Source organism: Sus scrofa, chromosome 12 (assembly GCF_000003025.6).
Source record: "Sus scrofa isolate TJ Tabasco breed Duroc chromosome 12, Sscrofa11.1, whole genome shotgun sequence".
NCBI classification, from domain to species: Eukaryota; Metazoa; Chordata; class Mammalia; order Artiodactyla; family Suidae; genus Sus; species Sus scrofa.
In genome coordinates this window covers 5,765,396-5,781,481 of record NC_010454.4, presented here as the reverse complement: position 1 = coordinate 5,781,481, position 16,086 = coordinate 5,765,396, and the positions used below count along the sequence as shown (strand labels likewise).

Below are 16,086 nucleotides of genomic sequence, written 5' to 3'. Positions count from 1 at the left end.
TAGCCAAAGTGCCCCCCTTGCCACTGCACCCCTCCCCAGCCAAGACCCCTCTCCTCCCCAGTCAAGACCCCCCCTCCCCAGCCAAGACACCTCCTTAGCTGGGCCCACTATCTCCTGCAGAGCCAAGGACATCCCCCCAGCCCCGAGCCTCCAGGCCCCCTCACTGCCCCCAGGTCCCCCTCCAGGTCCAGCCCCAACACTGCCCAGCAGGAGTCACCCAGGTAAGGCTGGGAATGGGCCCGCAAGGTTGGCGGAGTGTTGGGTGCAGGAGGCCGTGTGCCCCGGGCAGGTGACACTAATTCTCCACAGGGGAGTCCCGGACCTCAGGGAGCCTGGACGGCTTCCTGGACAACCTCTTCGAGCCAGTCCTTTCCCCAGGCCTCAGCGTGAGTGTCCTGCATGCACCCCCATCCCACCCCACCCCTGCCCCTGCCCCAGTGGGGCCTCTGCTGCCCCTCCCAGCCGTCCCAGGGCTCTAGCTCTGACCCTGTGACCTGTCATCTTTGTCCCTTCAGGATCTGGAGCGAGGCAGGGCTCTGAGCGGCCGCATGAAGGGAGGAGGCTCTATGGGGCCCATGCAGCAAGGCACCTACCCCATGGGTGAGTGCAGGGCCGAGCACCCATCCAGTCTCCCTGCCCAGCAACACAGATGGGCGTGGCCTGGGACCCCCAGGCAGCTTCGGTCAGAGCTGCAGCCTGGTGGCCCATGCTGTTCTCTTTGCCTGGGGCTGGAGAGAGGCTGCCTGTGGGCCCAGGTACAGACTGACTGGGAGGGCCCTGTTCCCTCAGTGTACCCAGCAATGATGCAGATGCCTGGGTACCAGCCAGCCATGATGCCTGCGCCCATGCCCATGCCCATGATGCCAGCTATGGGAGCAGTCCCCGCCATGCCAGGTAAGGCTGGGCTGTGGCCACCAGGTCCCTTCCAGTAGGGACTGGAGGAGGGAGGGTCCTGCCAGGGGCCTAGCAGCCTGTGAGCTTGGCCATGGCACTCACTCGCCCTGACCACCTGCCGAACTCACAGCCATGGTGGTGCCACCGCAGCCCCAGCCCCAGCCCCAGCCCCAGCCCCTGCTTCCCAGCGTGGATGCAAGGCAGCTGGCAGTCCAGCAGCAGAATTTCATCAACCAGCAGGCTCTGATCCTGGTGAGGAGGGGCGGGGCCCATGGAGGGCCTGGGGGCTGTGGTCTGGGGGACAGCCGAGCAGGCCAGCTCTGACCTGGCCCACCGCCCCTCCCACTTTAGGCGCAGCAGATGACAACCCAGGCTATGACCCTGTCCCTGGAGCAGCAGACAAAGCAGCTCCAGAGACAGCGTCAGGCCCAGGCCCAGCCTCAAGCCCCCAGAGATGCCTCCCCACCCCCGCCCCAGCCGTCACCCCCAAGCCCAAGAATCCACCTGCCCCCCAGAAGCCACCCACCCCCGAGAAGCTGCCCGCCCCCCAGAAGCCAGCCATCCCTGAGAAGAAGCCAGAGCGTACCCTGGACCTGGTAGGTGCCTGCCTGCCTGAGCGGGGGGGAGTCGAGGCCAGGCAGAGGGCAGGGCCTAGAGAGGTCACCAGGCTCCAAGGGGGCAGAGATGGGAGACACTAGGTCGGGGGGTGCAGGAAGATGCAGAAAAGATGCTTCCAGGCCCCAGTTCCAGGGATCCGAGCAGATTTGTTGTGAGAGCAGCAGCTTGGCTGCACGGCTGCTTCTTCACTGCCCCTTCCTGCCAGCAGGAGCCCACCCAGGAGGCTGAGGACAGGCCTCAGCGGCCCAAGAGCTTCCAGCAGAAATGGGAATATTTCCAGAAATTGGGTGAGGACACTTGGGGTGGCAAGCCCCCCCCCCCCAGGAACTCAGCCACCACCCCCACCTGGCCAGGGGATGGTGGGATGCACCCCACTCCTTGGGGTCAGTGTGGCCTGTCCAGGACCTACTGGGATGCTTACAGGGCAGCCGCAGGTCAAGGTCAAGACGATGAAGCCTCCAGCCAAGGTGCAGATCCCGCAGGGGGAGGAGCCAGAGGAGGAGCCAGAGGAGGAGCCGCAGAGAGCAGGTGGTGGGGATGGGGGCGGGGGGGGCGGGGCCTGCGGGGCTGCGCAGGGTCTCACTCGTTCCTCTCCTCCTGTTCAGTGCCGTCCCCTCCCTCTCCCCCTCCCCCTGTAGCGAAGAAGCCACTGGCAAAAGGTGGGGCCAAAGCTGCACAGGAGGCTGAGGCCAAGCCAGCCCCGGAGGCCGTGCCGGGCAGTGGCCACAGGCCGGCCCAGGACAGAGCCGTGGTGCGCAGCGGGGACCCTGAGCCGCGGCGGGCAGAGCCCAGCAGGGAGATCCGCAACATCATCCGCATGTACCAGAGCCGCCCGGGCCCCGTGCCTGTGCCCGTGCAGCCGTCCAGGTGTGCCCTGGTGGGGTGGGGGGCGGCCAGGGCTGCCCACTCCCCAGGGGGTCACCCTGTGGGCTCACGACCTCTTCGTCCTCTCAGGAAGCCCCCTCAAAGTTTCCTAAAGAAAAACAACCCTAAAGATGAGGCTCTGGCTAAGCTGGGGATCAACGGCGACTCGCCTGCTTCGGTGAGGCCCGCCCCGTCCAGGGCACGGAGGCCACGCGCCAGAGTCCTCCTGAGGCTCCCCGGGCTCAACCTGGCCGGTAGTCACAGCCCGCGTGTGTTCTCTGCCCCTCCCCAGACGCCGTCCCCCAGCCCAGGGAAGGGCCCCCCGCCAGCTGTGGCCCCTCGACCCAAGGCTCCACCTCGGCTTGGGCCCTCCAACTCCATCAGAGAGAAGCAGGGGCCCCTTGCCAGCTGTTCAGCCAGACGCCGCCCACCACCCAGAAAACCCCACCTCCACCCCCACCCCCACTGCCGCCACCCTGGGAACCAGGGACCCCTCCAGCTGAGCCCCGAGGTAAGGAAGCCCACAGTCCTGGGCGGTGGGCTTTGTGGGCGCGGGGGCAGGACTCCTGGCAGCCTCTCACCGCTCACAGCCAAGGCCCTGGACTTTGGAGCCATGGGTGAGGAGCCCCGGCTTCCGCATTCTCACCTGGGGCAGGACCTGGGCCCCCCTGGGGCCTGTCTGGCACAGAGGGACTGTCACACAGGGCACGGTCCTCAGTGCAGCCCCAGCAGCTCCGTCAGGGACTTAGTGGCCCTGCTGACATGGTCTGGGCGGTCCACGCACGGCAGGGACAGCAGGCAAAGTTGGAGTTGGGGAGTTCCCATTGCAGCTCAGGGGGTTAAGGACCCAACTAGTATCCATGAGGATGCAGGTTCGATCCCTGGCCTCACTCAGTGGGTTAAGGGTCCATTGTTGGCACAAGCTGTGGTATAGATGGCAGATGCAGCTCGGATCCAACGTTGCAGTGGCTGTGGTGTAGGCTGGCAGCTGTAGCTCCGAATCAACCCCTAGCCTGGATACTTCCATATGCCGTGGGTACAGCCCTAAAAAGAAGAGAGAAAGAGAGAAATAGAACTTGAGTTTTAAAAAAGAGTTGGGGGCAGGAGGGAGGCAGCAGAGGTAGACAAGCCGGGCCCCAGGCAGGTAAGTGTCCCCTCTCCCCATGCCCCCCATTCAGCTCTAAGCCTGATGCTCTCCCCCCGCCCCGCCCCATCTGCCAGGCTTGGTGGCGCCCATGGGGGACCAGGGGGTCACCACTCAGCTGCTCATGCCCTCGGGCAGCGTGTGCTTCTCCTACACCAACACACCCTGGAGGCTGTTCCTGCGCAAAGAGGTGGGCACGAGGGCAGGCAGCTGGCTTGCCTGGAGGGCAGGGGATAGGGCACAGGCTGTGGGGAAGCCAGCATGGGACCCCAGCATCTGCTCCCCCCATGCAAACCCTGGGGACTGCTTTTCTCTGGGCCCCAGAGGCAGGGGTCACGGGAGGGGGCTGGCAGGGGCACCACTCCCAACCTCTCTGGCTCTCCCGTGCCCTCGTCCAGGTATTCTACCCCCGGGAGAACTTCAGCCATCCCTACTGCCTCAGGCTCCTCTGCGAGCAGGTGAGAGCCCAGCCCACGCGCGACGTGTAGACAGACTGCTCACCCCAGCCCTGGCGAGACGCTGCTGGGTTTCGAGCCCTGCTTTCCTTTAATCCTCCCAACATCCCTCGGAATCAGGACCATTTTCGACTTAAAACGAGGGTTAGGGAGTTCCCGTCATGGCGCAGTGGTTAACGAATCCGACTAGGAACCATGAGTTTGCAGGTTCGATCCCTGGCCTCGCTCAGTGGGGTAAGGATCCGGCATTGCCATGAGCTGGGGTGTAGGTCGCAGACGCGGCTCGGATCCCACGTTGTTGTGACTGTGGTGTAGGCCGGCAACTACAGCTCCGATTGGATCCTTAGCCTGGGAACCTCCATATGCCACAGGAGCAGCCCAAGAAATGGCCAAAAAACAACAACAAAAAAAACAAACAAGGGTTAGGAGTTCCCATGGTGGCTCAGGGGAAGGGAACCCAACTCGCATCCACAAGAACGCCTGGCCTTGGGAGCCCCCACGTCCCTCTCTGCTCCACACGCACCCATGGGCTCTCCAGCTTTCTCCCCCTGCGTGGCCGCTTCTGTGGGGGGCTGTGACCTCGGGACCTGGGGGTGACCCCCCGGCTTTGCCCCCAGATCCTCAGGGACACCTTCGCAGAATCCTGTATCCGGATCTCCCAGGACGAGCGGCGCAAAATGAAGGACCTGTTAGGTGGGGTCCAGGGACCCTGGCGTCAGGGAGCTGGGATGCTGGGGGTTGGGCCTGCCTGGAGGAAGGGGGAGGCTCCAGGGCCCCTCTCCCCATGAGGGAGCCTGAGGACAGCCTGGGGCCACTTTTGCCCGCAGAGGACCTGGAGGTGGGGCTGGACTCGCTGGACACAGCTGAGGACAGCGTCAAGAAGCGTATCGTGGTGGCGGCCAGGGACAACTGGGCCAATTACTTCTCACGCATCTTCCCGGTCTCGGTCAGTGCGGCTGGGGTGGCGGCGCCCAGTCTGAAGCCCAGCTTGGGCCCCAGAGCAGGGACGAGAGCAGGGGGCTGGCCCCCCCGTGGAAGGGGGCCCGGCAGCACTGGCCTGAGCAGCCCCCGCATATCTCGGGTGGTGGTGGGGAGCCAGGAGCCTGTCAGTGACCCCCCCCCCACCTTCCGGGCAGGGTGAGAGCGGCAGCGACGTGCAGCTGCTGGCTGTGTCCCATCGGGGGCTGAGACTGCTCAAGGTGACCCAAGGCCCCAGCTTCCACCCCGACCAGCTGAAGACTCTCTGCTCATACAGGTGAGCCTGGGCTGGGCTGGCGGGGGGGCGGGTTGCTGGAGAGGCACCCCCGGCTGACGCCCCCACCCTCTGCGCAGCTTTGCTGAGGTGCTGGGCGTGGACTGCCCGGCTGACTCCACCCTGGAGCTGTCTCTGAAGGGGGAGCAGCTGGTGCTGCACACGGTCCGGGCAAGAGCCGTCAAGGCCATGGTCGAGCTGTTCCTGAGCGAGCTCAAAAAGGCGAGTGTGGCCGGCCGGCTGGAGGGTGAGGCCGGCCGGGGAGCAGGTGGGACGGACAGGGTCACCCGCAGGCTGGCCGCTCACCCGTCTGCCCGTCTGCCCGCCCGCAGGACTCGGGCTACGTCATTGCCCTGCGAAGCTACATCACGGATGACCACAGCCTCCTCAGCTTCCAACGGGGGGACCTCATCAAGCTGTTGCCAGTGGCCAGTCTGGAGCCAGGTAGCCCCAGGGGGAGGCAGGGCAGCTGGCAGGGGGCGGGCAGCAGGGTCCAGTGGGTGAGGCGCCGTCCTCTCCTTGGGTGTCTCCAGGCTGGCAGTTTGGCTCCACCGGGGGCCGTTCTGGACTCTTCCCTGCTGACACCGTGCAGCCGGCCGCCGCTCCAGACTTCTCCTTCTCGATGGAGCAGAGGAGCGGCCGGCGCAAGAGTCAGCTGCAGCGCGGCGAGTGGGATAGGGCGTCGGAGGTGAGGAAGACGGGAGAGGCCGAGGCGAGGCCTAAGTAGGCCTCAAGGAAGGAAAGGGCTCGATCGGCCCCCGAGCGGCCAAGGACCACCCCCCGCCTGGTGGGCAGCGCTTGGTCTGATGCGGTCTCTGCCCGCTCCATTTCTTGCCCTGTCTCCCCAGCAAGACTGTGAGCTCCCTGCGGGCAGGGGCTGGGCGGTCTGCCTCTCGTGCATCCCTCGTGGTACCTAGTGCTGCTCAATAAACGGCTCGTGACTTGCCTGGCTCCCGGTGGTGTGCTCACTGCGGCTGCTCTGCCTGCTCCTCTCCGGCGGGGATGGGCTGCGGGCGGGGGCAGGGCCTCTTGATAGGCTAGGGGGCATGCAGGTGACATGAGGTCTCCAGTGCTGCTAAGCTCCCTGCCTGCCCCCGGAGCCAGGCGCACAGTGACACCTCGGCCACCTACGTTGCCCTGCCCACGGACTCCCACGACTACACCATGCAGGAGTTTGCTCTGCTCTACTTCCGGAGGCCCCAGACGTTGTGAGTGCCCCGGGCCCAGCACACACCTCTCCATCCTCAGCCTCCCTGAAGTGGGCCCAGGCTCTTGGCACCCTCCCTGCCCAGCCTGGGACGGGGGATGGGGGACAGGAGGGCCCAGCAAGCAGGGCTGTCTTCCTCTCTGCCCCTTCAGGCTGGGCCAGACGGGTGAGGCTGAGAGGAAGGCCATGGCCAGCCTGGTGCAGTTCTCCAAGGTGAGAGGGGCAGGGTGGGGGCAGTCAGGTCGGGGGACCTGCCCCCGTCCCCCAGACCACGTTGGTCAGCCAGCCAGCCTCTTTGGCCGCAGGTTCCCATCCAGGAATCACTCCTCAGCTTCAGTGATGAGGACATGAACCAGCAGGCTGTGAAAAGCTTCCAGGGTGAGTGGTCACAGCATCCTGGGTCCTCATGTCTGCGGTGCCTTGACCTGGGCTCCTCGCCTTCTCTCCTTGGGTCTGCCCACTCAGGGAAGCTCACCATGGCTCCTGAGCCCCGAGGCCCTCCTCACCTCCTTCGACTCGTGCCCAAGGGGTTGTGGGTTGTGTGGAGTCTGGGCTTGGAGGCAGCGGTGGGTCCAGCCGGCTATGCCCTTTGTGGAGCTCCGAGTGCCCACAGAACCTCTTGGAACCCTGTCTTGTCATCAGTAAAGGCAAGACTGCCGCGCTGCCTGGCTCACATGCACTCTGAGAAGGGTGTGAGACAGCGGGGAAAGCCCTGCGAGGGGACAGCATGGGCCTGGCCATGCTCACCGCGTGTGCTTCCCACCCTCTGCCCGCAGCTCTGATGCAGGTCATGGGGGACCAGCCCAAGCGCTGGGGCAAGGACGAGCTGGACCTCATCTACGGGCTGCTGAAGGTACGATGAGCCGTGTGCTGGGAGCTGCGAGTAGACGCTGAGAACCCCCGGGGCCCCTTCCTGTCCCCCTGCCCAGGCTGCCACGGGAACCCCGGGCCTTTGGTCACTAGACATTCAAATCATCCAAAAACATTTATTGAGCACCTGTTACATGGTGGGGGAGTGAGAGAACCAAGCAGGCCGAGTGCCCGCGGAGCTCACAGCCTAGTTAGAGGGTCAGTAAACCATGATGCAACCCGTCGGGGGCAAAGTGCCTGGAGAGTGATAGAGCAGGAAGTGGCTGCCACTGTGCAGAAGGCTTGGTGACAAGGTGACCCTGGAACAGTGATCTGAAGGTGGCCAGGGAGTAAGGTGTGTGCGTGGGGGCAGCGCATGTGTGGGGGTGTGGGGGGACGGGGCGACAGTCCCGAGGGAGGGTGAGCCTCGGCTCCAAGGGCCAGTGGGGCCGGAGCCCAGCAAGCTGCGGAGAGTGGAGGGGGAGGCCGGGGAGGCAGCGGGTCCAGGTCACGGTGGGCTTTGTCGGCCACTGTCGGGGCTTAGATTTTTCGAGAGAGAGGAGATCACTGGAGGGTTTTAAGGAGGGACGTGGCTTACATTTTGTGGGGTCATTCTGCCCCTTGGTGGTGATTCCGGGAGTTTAAGAGCACGGAGGAGGCTACTGCCTCGATCCCAGAGGTAGCAGCAGAGGTGAGGGGACGACTCCGAGCAGCAGGGTTTGCTATGACATGGACATGGGGTGCACCTCAGTGACACCGAGGGCTTGGCCAGAACAATGCTCGTCTCCCACCGGAAGCCCGAGTGAGGGGCGGGGCTGGCCTGGTGGTGGACCTGGGGACACGGGACGCTTGAAATTCTAGGCTTCCAAGTGGAGGGTCTGGGTTTCAAGGGAGAAGTCCGGGCGGGGGGAGGCTCCGGGAGTCAGCAGCTGGGGGAGCAGCTGAGACCACCAGGGAACAAAGGCAGACAGAGCCCCAAGTGCACCGCAGCCCTTCAAGTTCAAGGAGATGAGGGCAGCCGGCAGAGATGACTAAGACAGAGGGACCAGAGGAAGAGGACATGGTCAAGCATGGCCTGGAGCCTGGTCACCTAAAGCCAGTGACCTAGCAGGTGACCAGAAATGCAGAGTGCGACCAAGACCGAGAGATGACTTTGGGCTGTCACCTGGACCCGACCCCCTGCCCGTGGCCATTAGGACTCCTGCCTTCAGCTCCCGCGCCACCCCTCACTCCACCGCACCGCCGCTCCACCCCTGCCCTTCCTGTCCCCACAGCTGTGCCGGGAGAAGGACAACCTGAGGGATGAGATTTACTGCCAGGCCATCAAGCAGGTCACAGGACACCCCCGGCCGTGAGTGTGGGGCCGGGCTGGTGGGGGCAGCAGAGGGGCTCTGGGGCGTGGCCGCTGTTGCGATCTGCAGCCCGGCCCCTCTACCCTGCAGGAAACACTGTGCTCGAGGCTGGAGCTTCCTCAGCCTCCTCACGGGCTACGTGCCCCCATCAGCCACGCTGATGCCCTACGTGACCAAGTTTCTGCAGGACTCGAGCCTGAGCCAAGGTGCCTGTGGCGGGGGGGTGAGGGGCTTCAGCTGGGGTCCGGCTGCTGGGGGAAGGGTTTGGAGATGCTCATGACCCCTGCCTGGCTCCGCTCTGCAGAGCTGGCCCGGAGCAGCCAGGAGCACCTCCAGCGCACAGTCAAGTATGGGGGGCGCCGGCGACTGCCCTCCCTGAGCGAGATGCGGGCTTTCCTGGTACTGGGGCGCAGGCGGCTGGGGCTTCCCGTTGCGGGGGGGGGAGCTGTGGCCCCTGGCCACCAGGGGCCTGACCCTGGACCTGCCTTGGCAGAAAGGACACGTAATCCACCAGCTTCTAATTCACCTGCCTGGGGGTGTGGATTATAAGACCACCATCCGCACCTTCACGGTGAGTGCGGGGCCGCAGGGCAGGGGCTGGGACAGGGGAGCCATGGGCATCAGTTCTAGGGGATTCCCCCCCGCCCAGCCTCCTCCCCTCACAGCCCTGCCCGCACGTCCAGGTGGCAGCAGAACTCCTGGAGGAGCTGTGCAGGCAGATGGGCATCGGGGACCCTCAGGAAGTGCAGGAATTTGCCCTCTTCCTCATCAAAGGGGACGGTGAGCCACCCGGCCTGGGGCGGAAGCGGGGCCAGGCGGGACTCCGGGAGCTGGCCTCACCTGCCAGGTCCACTCTTGTGGCCGTGGGTGAGGCAGTTCCCATGCCCGGGCGGGCTGTGGACCTGGGCTCCCCGCGCAGGTGAGCTGGTGCGGCCCCTGTGGCCCCAGGAGTACCTCAACAGCGTGCTGGACAAGGACGTGAGCCTGCACAGCCGGCGGCTCGACTGGGAGACCCAGCTGCACTTCGACAATCCCACCTACATCGGCACCCACTTCAGCCAGGTCAGCCCCACCGGCCCCGTGCGGCTGTGCTGCCCGAGGGCCAGTCCCTCCCCGGGCGGGGGCCGTCCAAGCCTGCTCCCCCTCCAAGGAGAAGGGATGGTGGCAGGAAGGGGCTTGAGCCCCCGCTGCCCCCTCACCGCCCCCCCAGGTGCAGCGGGATTACCTGCAGGGGCAGCTGTTGGTCAGCGCCCAGGCCGACGCCCAACTCGCCAGGCTGGCGGCCCTGCAGCACCTCAGCAAGGGCCTCGAGGAGCCCCCCTCAGAGTGAGTGTGACCTCGGCCCCCACCCCCATCCCCTCCTCTAAGGTCACGGCCCCTTGTATCCTTCATGGCTCTGACCCCATGGGGGCTGTGGACATCTGGCCCACCCCACGCTCAAGGGCAGGGCCCAAGCCTCATTCATGGGTCTGGAGCCCCAGTCTTGCCCACGTTAGCCACTGGCTCATTTATTTGGCACCCGCTGCATGCCCAGCCCTGACTGACCAGGCTGTGTCCTAGGCAAGACCTACTGGCTTACTTGCCGAAGCAGCTGCAATGGCAGGTGAACCTGACCGCCATCAAGAGCCTGATAGGCCAGGAACTGAAACAGCTGCAAGGGTGCAGCTCCCAGGACGCACAGATCAGCTTCATTGGTGGGTCTGGGGCGACGGGGCAGCTAGGGCAGAGGCGGGAGGCCCAGGAAGGAAGGGCTGGGCCTGCCTCCCACCTGGGGACAAAGTTGGGCGGGTCCCAGGGCCCCAGTGGTCGGAACTCCTGCCCCGGCCCTCCATCCACAGAGGCCGCGCGCGTGCTGCCCCTTTTTGGCTACACTGTCTACACGGCGCTGCGAGTCAGCCGGCCAGGCCTGCCCAGCCCCAGCCTCCTGGGGCTGAACCGCCAGCACCTCATCCTCATGGACCCCAGCTCCCAGGTGGGCCTGCGCACCCTCCGGCCCCTCCTCTCCCGCCACCCGCACTGGCCCCTGGCACAGAGGGACTAAGGCTCCGCTCTCTGCACCCCCAGCAAGTGTGCTGCTCCATCGCTCTGAAGGACCTGCAGCGGATGCACCTGCTGAGCCCGATGGAGGCAGAGGGCTCCCCAGGCCTGGAACTCAACTACGGCCCGGCCGCCAGCCCCGAGACCATCTGGTTTGAGCTGCCGCAGGTGTGTGGCCTCGGCTCACCCTGGGACAGTGGCACATGCCGCACCCAGACGTGCTGAGCCGGGGAGCCCTGTCCTCATGGGCCCTTGTCCGCGCAGGCCCAGGAGCTGAAGCACACCATCGCCTTCCTGCTGGACAGCGAGCCTCCCAGCCCCTAGCGGCCTGGCTTCAGCAAGAGGACGGCAGGAGGGGCAGAGCCGAGGACAGGACCCCTCCACCCCAGCCCAAGTCTCACCCGGATGCTCTCCCCTGGGTGCTGTTCAGGCCATTTTGGTTTTGACTTCACCGCCCGGCTGTTCTGGAACCGGCCCTGTAGAACGGGGATGCTACAGGGACTTCAGCTGGCAAGAGTCGTGAGACTCCTTCTGGGGCGGGGGCTGCAGGCACCCGGCTTGGGCGGCTGATGTTGCCCAGTCTGGGGTGAGGCCCACCTGGGCCCACCGTCAGCATGAGCCTGGAGCTGGAGAAGCAGCTGCTGAGGAAATAAAACTCCTGGGAGACCAGGGCTGTGCGTGTGTGCGTGTGTGTCAGAACAAACCGCACTTTATTCCTCTGGTAAACAGCTCGGTCCCGCCGGCCTCCTGCCCCAGGGCTGAGCGGGAGCAGGGCCTGGCTGCCGCCCTCTTCCCATGAGCTCGGTACCTGGGCGGGGCTGGAGGCTGGTATCACGAGGGCGGGCAGTGGCGGGGGACAGGAGGCAGCAGCGGCGCTTCCTGGGTAGCCCCTGAGGCCTTGGACCAGTGCACCTCACCCCCGGCTTCAAATGTGTTTAGTATAAGAGGTGGAAGAACCTCTGTCCCTCCGTTCCTCTGGCAGCAGCCACACTTCCTGACACTTGCTAATGCGGCTCAGAAAATCCAGCCAGAAGGGCCAGGAGAGGCTAGGAGAAAAAGGGCCTCAGGCTTTGCAAGCAAAATGAAAGCTGGGCTGACCTCGGAGCCCCAACTTCGATCAGGGAGGTGGCTGGGCCCACTGCCCAAGCCAGGCGTGGGTGGAGGGGGACAGCGAGAACAGAGCATGGCCTCCTGGCGGCAGCAGGCCGCCCACCTTCCCGGTTCCCCAGCGAGGCCCAGGCTGGCCTGTGGTGGGGTCTGGGGACGAGGCTGGTCCCGTCAGGCAGCGGGCGGTCATCTCCGCGGGCCACACAGGCCGTGCCAGTCAGCTTCACTCTCGCACCGGGCTCGGCCGTGGAACAGCTGCTTAATGACCTCGCGGGCCTCTTCCTTCACTAAAGATTCGGGGCGGGGAGGGTGAGGGCCTGCGGAGCCCCCGCAAGTCCCTCCCGGCCCAGTGATGCCGGCACTCACCGCTCCTGCCCCGAGAGGGGTCCTGAGTCAGCGAGTGAGAGAGGTGGCGGGCGAAGGCCTTGAACAGCTCCTGCAGGCAGAGGGGGACGAGGAGCGGAGAGCGCAGACCCCTGCCCACCCCCTCCCCGCCAAGGGACCCCCCAGCCATGACCCGAGAGCAGAGCAGACCAGGGAGGGGGGCAGTGGGCCCCTGGGCCGGCCTGCCTCCTCCCTCTTTGGTCCGGGGCTCATGCTCCCTGCCTGCCACCCCCAAATGCCCCAGACCCAGGGGAGCACAGGGCCCACCCACCTAGCCTACCTTGGATGCGAACTTGCCCTCCTTGTAGAAAGGGGTCAGGCACTTGACCACAACATTTGCGGCCTCCTTCAGGGAGACGCCAGGAGCCGAGAGCTGGCAGGAGCCTGGGGCCATGGGGTTCAAGGTGCCGTGATCGCTGGCTGAGACACTGCCCCTGGCATCAGCTAGGATGGAGGCCTCGGCTGAGGGCCGTGCCTTCTTCTGAGCCTGGCTCTGTGGGTTCTCCTGGGCAGGGCCACAGTGGAGGGTCGCTCTTGGGCTCCCTGTTCCCGGCCTCTCCCCTCCTCTGGGAGACTGGGCCCCAGCACCTACGGGTTCCCGCCAGCCCAGCCCACCTGCCCTGGTTTGTGGATGAAGAGGACTTCCCCGAATCCCGAATCCCAAGCAGCAGCAGCCTGGCAGGCAGGTGTCTCCCCACAGCCTCACCCCCCCAGTACCTGCTGGGGTCCAGGCCGCTTGCCTCTCTGGGTCTTCTTTGTGGGGGTGGGCCGGCCGTCAGGGGGCCCCTGGTCTCTGGGCAGGCAGGCACTGGCCGGGGGGAGGGCAGGCGTCAGAGCGCCGGCGCCAGCTGTGCCCTCAGCCCCGGCCCGCGAGGCCCACTGTAGGAATGGGCCTCCAAAGCTCGGCTTAGCAAGGGGACTCCAGAGGATTTCAGAATAGCCTGTGCCCTCACCTGGGCCCCTCCGTGGCACGCTCCTCGGTCCGGGGGTGGGCAGCCAAGTGCCCCACGGCTCCATCCTCTCCCCCAGTGTGCTCCTCTGGGGTTGTGGGGGCTCCCTGTACCTCCTCCGAGGAGGCGCTGGCACCTTCTGCCCCTGCAGCTGGAGTGAGCAGAGGTGGGCTCTCGGCCCTTCGACAGAAGAAGCGGGAGATGTTCTGAGAGTCCTTGAGGGCCGCTGCGGCCAGGAGCTGCTGCTTCTTGCTGACCCGGGCCTTGGCAGCGGGGCTCCTGGCCGCCTTCTCGGGGGAAGGCCCCCCACCGTGAGCACCACTCCCGGCGACCTCTCCTCCGGGCCCGGGGAGGAGCTCCGTGCGGTCCTCATCCCGGAGGCCACGGGGCCAGCTGGGCGGCTCCGGCTCGCCTCCCGGCTCAGGCTGGGCGCCTTGCTCACTGGCCTGTGTCTTCGCCATCAGCTCAGTGGCCGTCCGCAACGGGCAAGAGCCTTTGGGGAAGCCGGCGCCCACTCGCTTGGGCTTGAACTGTGAGGACAAGAGAGGCTTTGGACCACAGGCCCCTTGAGGGTGCTCGCTGGGGGGCCCCAGGTATGGGGGTTCTCGGGAGCGGGGTGGGAGGGGGGACGCTGGGCAGGACAAGGCTTGGCGGTCAGGCGGATGTGGGAAACGCGAGGGCCTGCCCTGGGGTGCCAGGGCCAGGGCTGTGATGCCAGGAGAGAGCAAGGGGCACCTGGCCCAGGCCCAGGCTTGGGGTGGGCACCCGGATGCCACTCACCGAGTATACCTGGGAGGCCGGCCGGATGTCGTACTCCGTGGGCGCTGGGGGCTCGGCCTGGGCGCTGCAGCTGGGGGCACCACCTCCCACATTGTAGCACTGCCCTTCTTTGGAGGCTCTGTGGATCTCAGCCACCTGGGGCCGGGCGGGAACACCGGGCTAGCTCCTGACAGCCCCAAGCCAGGCTTTCCACAAGTGTGCCGTGGCCCGTGGCTGCAGGCAGCTGGACAGTGGACGAGTTCCAGTCCTCACCGGGGCGGGCTAGAAATACTCGCAGCCGGGAAAGAAGGGCAGTGGGGCTCCCCTCCTCCCTGCCCCTCCACCCAAAGCCCACCTTCCTCAGCACGCTGGCCTTGTACAGGGTGGCCACCTTGGCATTTCGGAATAGCTCATGCTCCAGCTCCACGGCCTTGGCCTGGAGGTCAGGTCTGAGGGCAGGAAAGGGGTCAGGGGTCAGGTGGGCCACAGGCCCCTCCCTCTTGGTTTATCCCTGGGGACCCTGGAGATATGGGAGATGGCTTCGGGGCCTGGTGGGAATGGCATTGGGCACAGGAATTCGGACCTGGACCGCCTGGGCACCCGTGGCTGACTGTCCCTCAGTAGCGCCTAGCAGCCCCTCAGTCGTGGCCAAGCCTGCCCCCCTGGTGGGGCTGTGGAGACCCGTAGCCCCGGGAGCGAGATGGGTCACAAGTGGCAGAGAGATGGCCAAACCGGCCAGAGGGCTGGGGCTCCTGGGGTCTCCACAGGAACAGGAGCTTGGGGAGGCCCCCTAGGCCCCCAGACACTCACCCATCAGTGGAAGCTGAGGCCTGGCGGTTACTGCTCAGCGCCTCCTCCAAGAGCCCCAGGCAGTGCTCACGGGCCTGCACAGGCAAGGGAGCCGGTCACACAAGTGCAGGCTGGGGAGAGCTTAGGGGGCAGGGGAGAGCCCAGGGGCCCGCCTCTTACCTTCACGGTGAGCCTGGGGAGCTTCCGGCTGGAAGCCTCCTTCAGGGGACAGCTCTCATCTGGGGAGAAGAGGCAAGCTTCCACCCTGCCTCCTGCCTGGGCACCCCACACCCCCACCCCAGGAGCCATCCTCCTGCCACGTCCGGGAACAGCCCAGGGGATGTGTCTGCACTCACCCGGGGGCACAAATTCTTCTATCTTGGGGTCTTTGCCCTGGAAGGTGACATGAAGAGCCACTAAGGCACCTGCGCCACGGCAAGACAGCTCCCAGGCCAGCGCCAGAGAGGGGCCAAGAGGTGAGCAGGGGACACCTGTGACCCCATGGAGCCCCGCCCCCTTCACCTTGCGCAGGCTCATCTGCTTCTGGTAGAAGAGATTCCACTCCCGCTTGTGGGCCTCGTCTCTGCCCTCATCCCCGCTGCCTCCAGAACCTTCATCGTACCTAGGGGACAGGCTGGCCGTGAGCGGTTCTGGTCTGGGCTTTGCCCTCCTGTCAAGCATCTGCTGGGGCGGTGATGTCTCTGATGCCCTGGCAGCTCGGGGCAGCATGGAAGTCCTGGCCCCAGCATGGCCCGTGGGGTGGGGCGGGGAGGGGAGGTGCTTATGGCATTGGGTCACCTCTGATCTGGCCCTGGCACCAGGCAGAGAATGCCAGACTATTTCCAGGGGGTTTGGGCTTCTGGCCTCATGGCCCCTCACCTGCTAAAGCCCCCATAACCCCTGCGGCCTCCCTCATACAGCTCAGGGTCAAAGCCATTCCCCTGGGAGGGCCCAATGCAGGTCTTGCTCCAGCTGGTTCTCTGCTCCAAAGCGTCCAGCTGCTTCCGCACAGCCGCTGGGTTCAGGCAGTGGTCACAGCCTTTGGTGCAGGCGGGGGGCGCATCCCCGAAGTACTTGGCAATGGCAGCATGGCGACACCTGCAGGAGGCGGAACAGCACAGGCAAGGGGTGAGGGGCCAGCAGGCCAGCACTGTTCACCCGACCTCTAAGAGCACTGAACCCTGGCTGAGCGCACCTAGTGTCCAGCACCGTGGCGGGCAGTTTACATGAGCCTCACGAGGCCTCGCTGGGGGGCCCGTCGTGCAGACGAAGACAGTGAGGTGAAGGAGCTTTCTCAAGGTCACGTAACACGTGTCAGAGGAGCCAGGGCAGGGAGCCTGCTGTACCCTGCTTCTCCATGGGGGGCTCCTCTCCCTGGCCACCTCTCTGTCCTCTGGCACAGAGGTGCCTGGGAGGAGCGTGGTG

The 16,086-nt window shown here is 65.7% G+C and overlaps 2 protein-coding genes across 3 annotated transcripts in view; one reads left to right on the top strand and one right to left on the bottom strand.

The window, feature by feature from the left end:
* Window positions 1-11,343, top strand: part of MYO15B (myosin XVB) — a 34,998-nt gene extending 23,655 nt beyond the window's left edge. Inside the window, 34 exon segments of the mRNA XM_021068071.1 lie at window positions 121-221; window positions 310-386; window positions 516-600; window positions 790-894; window positions 1,246-1,490; window positions 1,718-1,799; window positions 1,936-2,040; window positions 2,118-2,379; window positions 2,467-2,554; window positions 2,669-2,777; window positions 2,780-2,887; window positions 3,598-3,710; window positions 3,919-3,978; window positions 4,593-4,668; window positions 4,803-4,921; window positions 5,112-5,230; window positions 5,308-5,449; window positions 5,560-5,671; window positions 5,761-5,915; window positions 6,332-6,435; window positions 6,587-6,647; window positions 6,740-6,812; window positions 7,211-7,287; window positions 8,558-8,634; window positions 8,726-8,841; window positions 8,940-9,034; window positions 9,129-9,206; window positions 9,319-9,415; window positions 9,555-9,697; window positions 9,846-9,961; window positions 10,196-10,329; window positions 10,474-10,607; window positions 10,700-10,840; window positions 10,937-11,343. Coding sequence (XP_020923730.1) covers window positions 121-221; window positions 310-386; window positions 516-600; window positions 790-894; window positions 1,246-1,490; window positions 1,718-1,799; window positions 1,936-2,040; window positions 2,118-2,379; window positions 2,467-2,554; window positions 2,669-2,777; window positions 2,780-2,887; window positions 3,598-3,710; window positions 3,919-3,978; window positions 4,593-4,668; window positions 4,803-4,921; window positions 5,112-5,230; window positions 5,308-5,449; window positions 5,560-5,671; window positions 5,761-5,915; window positions 6,332-6,435; window positions 6,587-6,647; window positions 6,740-6,812; window positions 7,211-7,287; window positions 8,558-8,634; window positions 8,726-8,841; window positions 8,940-9,034; window positions 9,129-9,206; window positions 9,319-9,415; window positions 9,555-9,697; window positions 9,846-9,961; window positions 10,196-10,329; window positions 10,474-10,607; window positions 10,700-10,840; window positions 10,937-10,996 — 3,769 coding nt within the window. The 3' untranslated portion in view covers window positions 10,997-11,343.
* The window catches only part of RECQL5 (RecQ like helicase 5), a 37,801-nt gene continuing 33,060 nt past the window's right edge, over window positions 11,346-16,086 (bottom strand). The window contains exons 9-20 of one of the 2 annotated variants that reach the window (XM_021066623.1): window positions 15,541-15,759; window positions 15,184-15,283; window positions 15,018-15,054; window positions 14,842-14,900; window positions 14,683-14,756; window positions 14,228-14,321; window positions 13,894-14,028; window positions 13,117-13,643; window positions 12,881-12,971; window positions 12,444-12,668; window positions 12,146-12,215; window positions 11,346-12,066 (exon numbers count right to left, since the gene is read on the bottom strand). In XM_021066623.1, the coding sequence (XP_020922282.1) occupies window positions 11,966-12,066; window positions 12,146-12,215; window positions 12,444-12,668; window positions 12,881-12,971; window positions 13,117-13,643; window positions 13,894-14,028; window positions 14,228-14,321; window positions 14,683-14,756; window positions 14,842-14,900; window positions 15,018-15,054; window positions 15,184-15,283; window positions 15,541-15,759 (1,732 nt within the window). In that variant the 3' untranslated portion in view covers window positions 11,346-11,965. The remainder of the gene's footprint in view (window positions 12,067-12,145; window positions 12,216-12,443; window positions 12,669-12,880; window positions 12,972-13,116; window positions 13,644-13,893; window positions 14,029-14,227; window positions 14,322-14,682; window positions 14,757-14,841; window positions 14,901-15,017; window positions 15,055-15,183; window positions 15,284-15,540; window positions 15,760-16,086) is intronic. The other variant, XM_021066624.1, reaches the window with a different exon arrangement.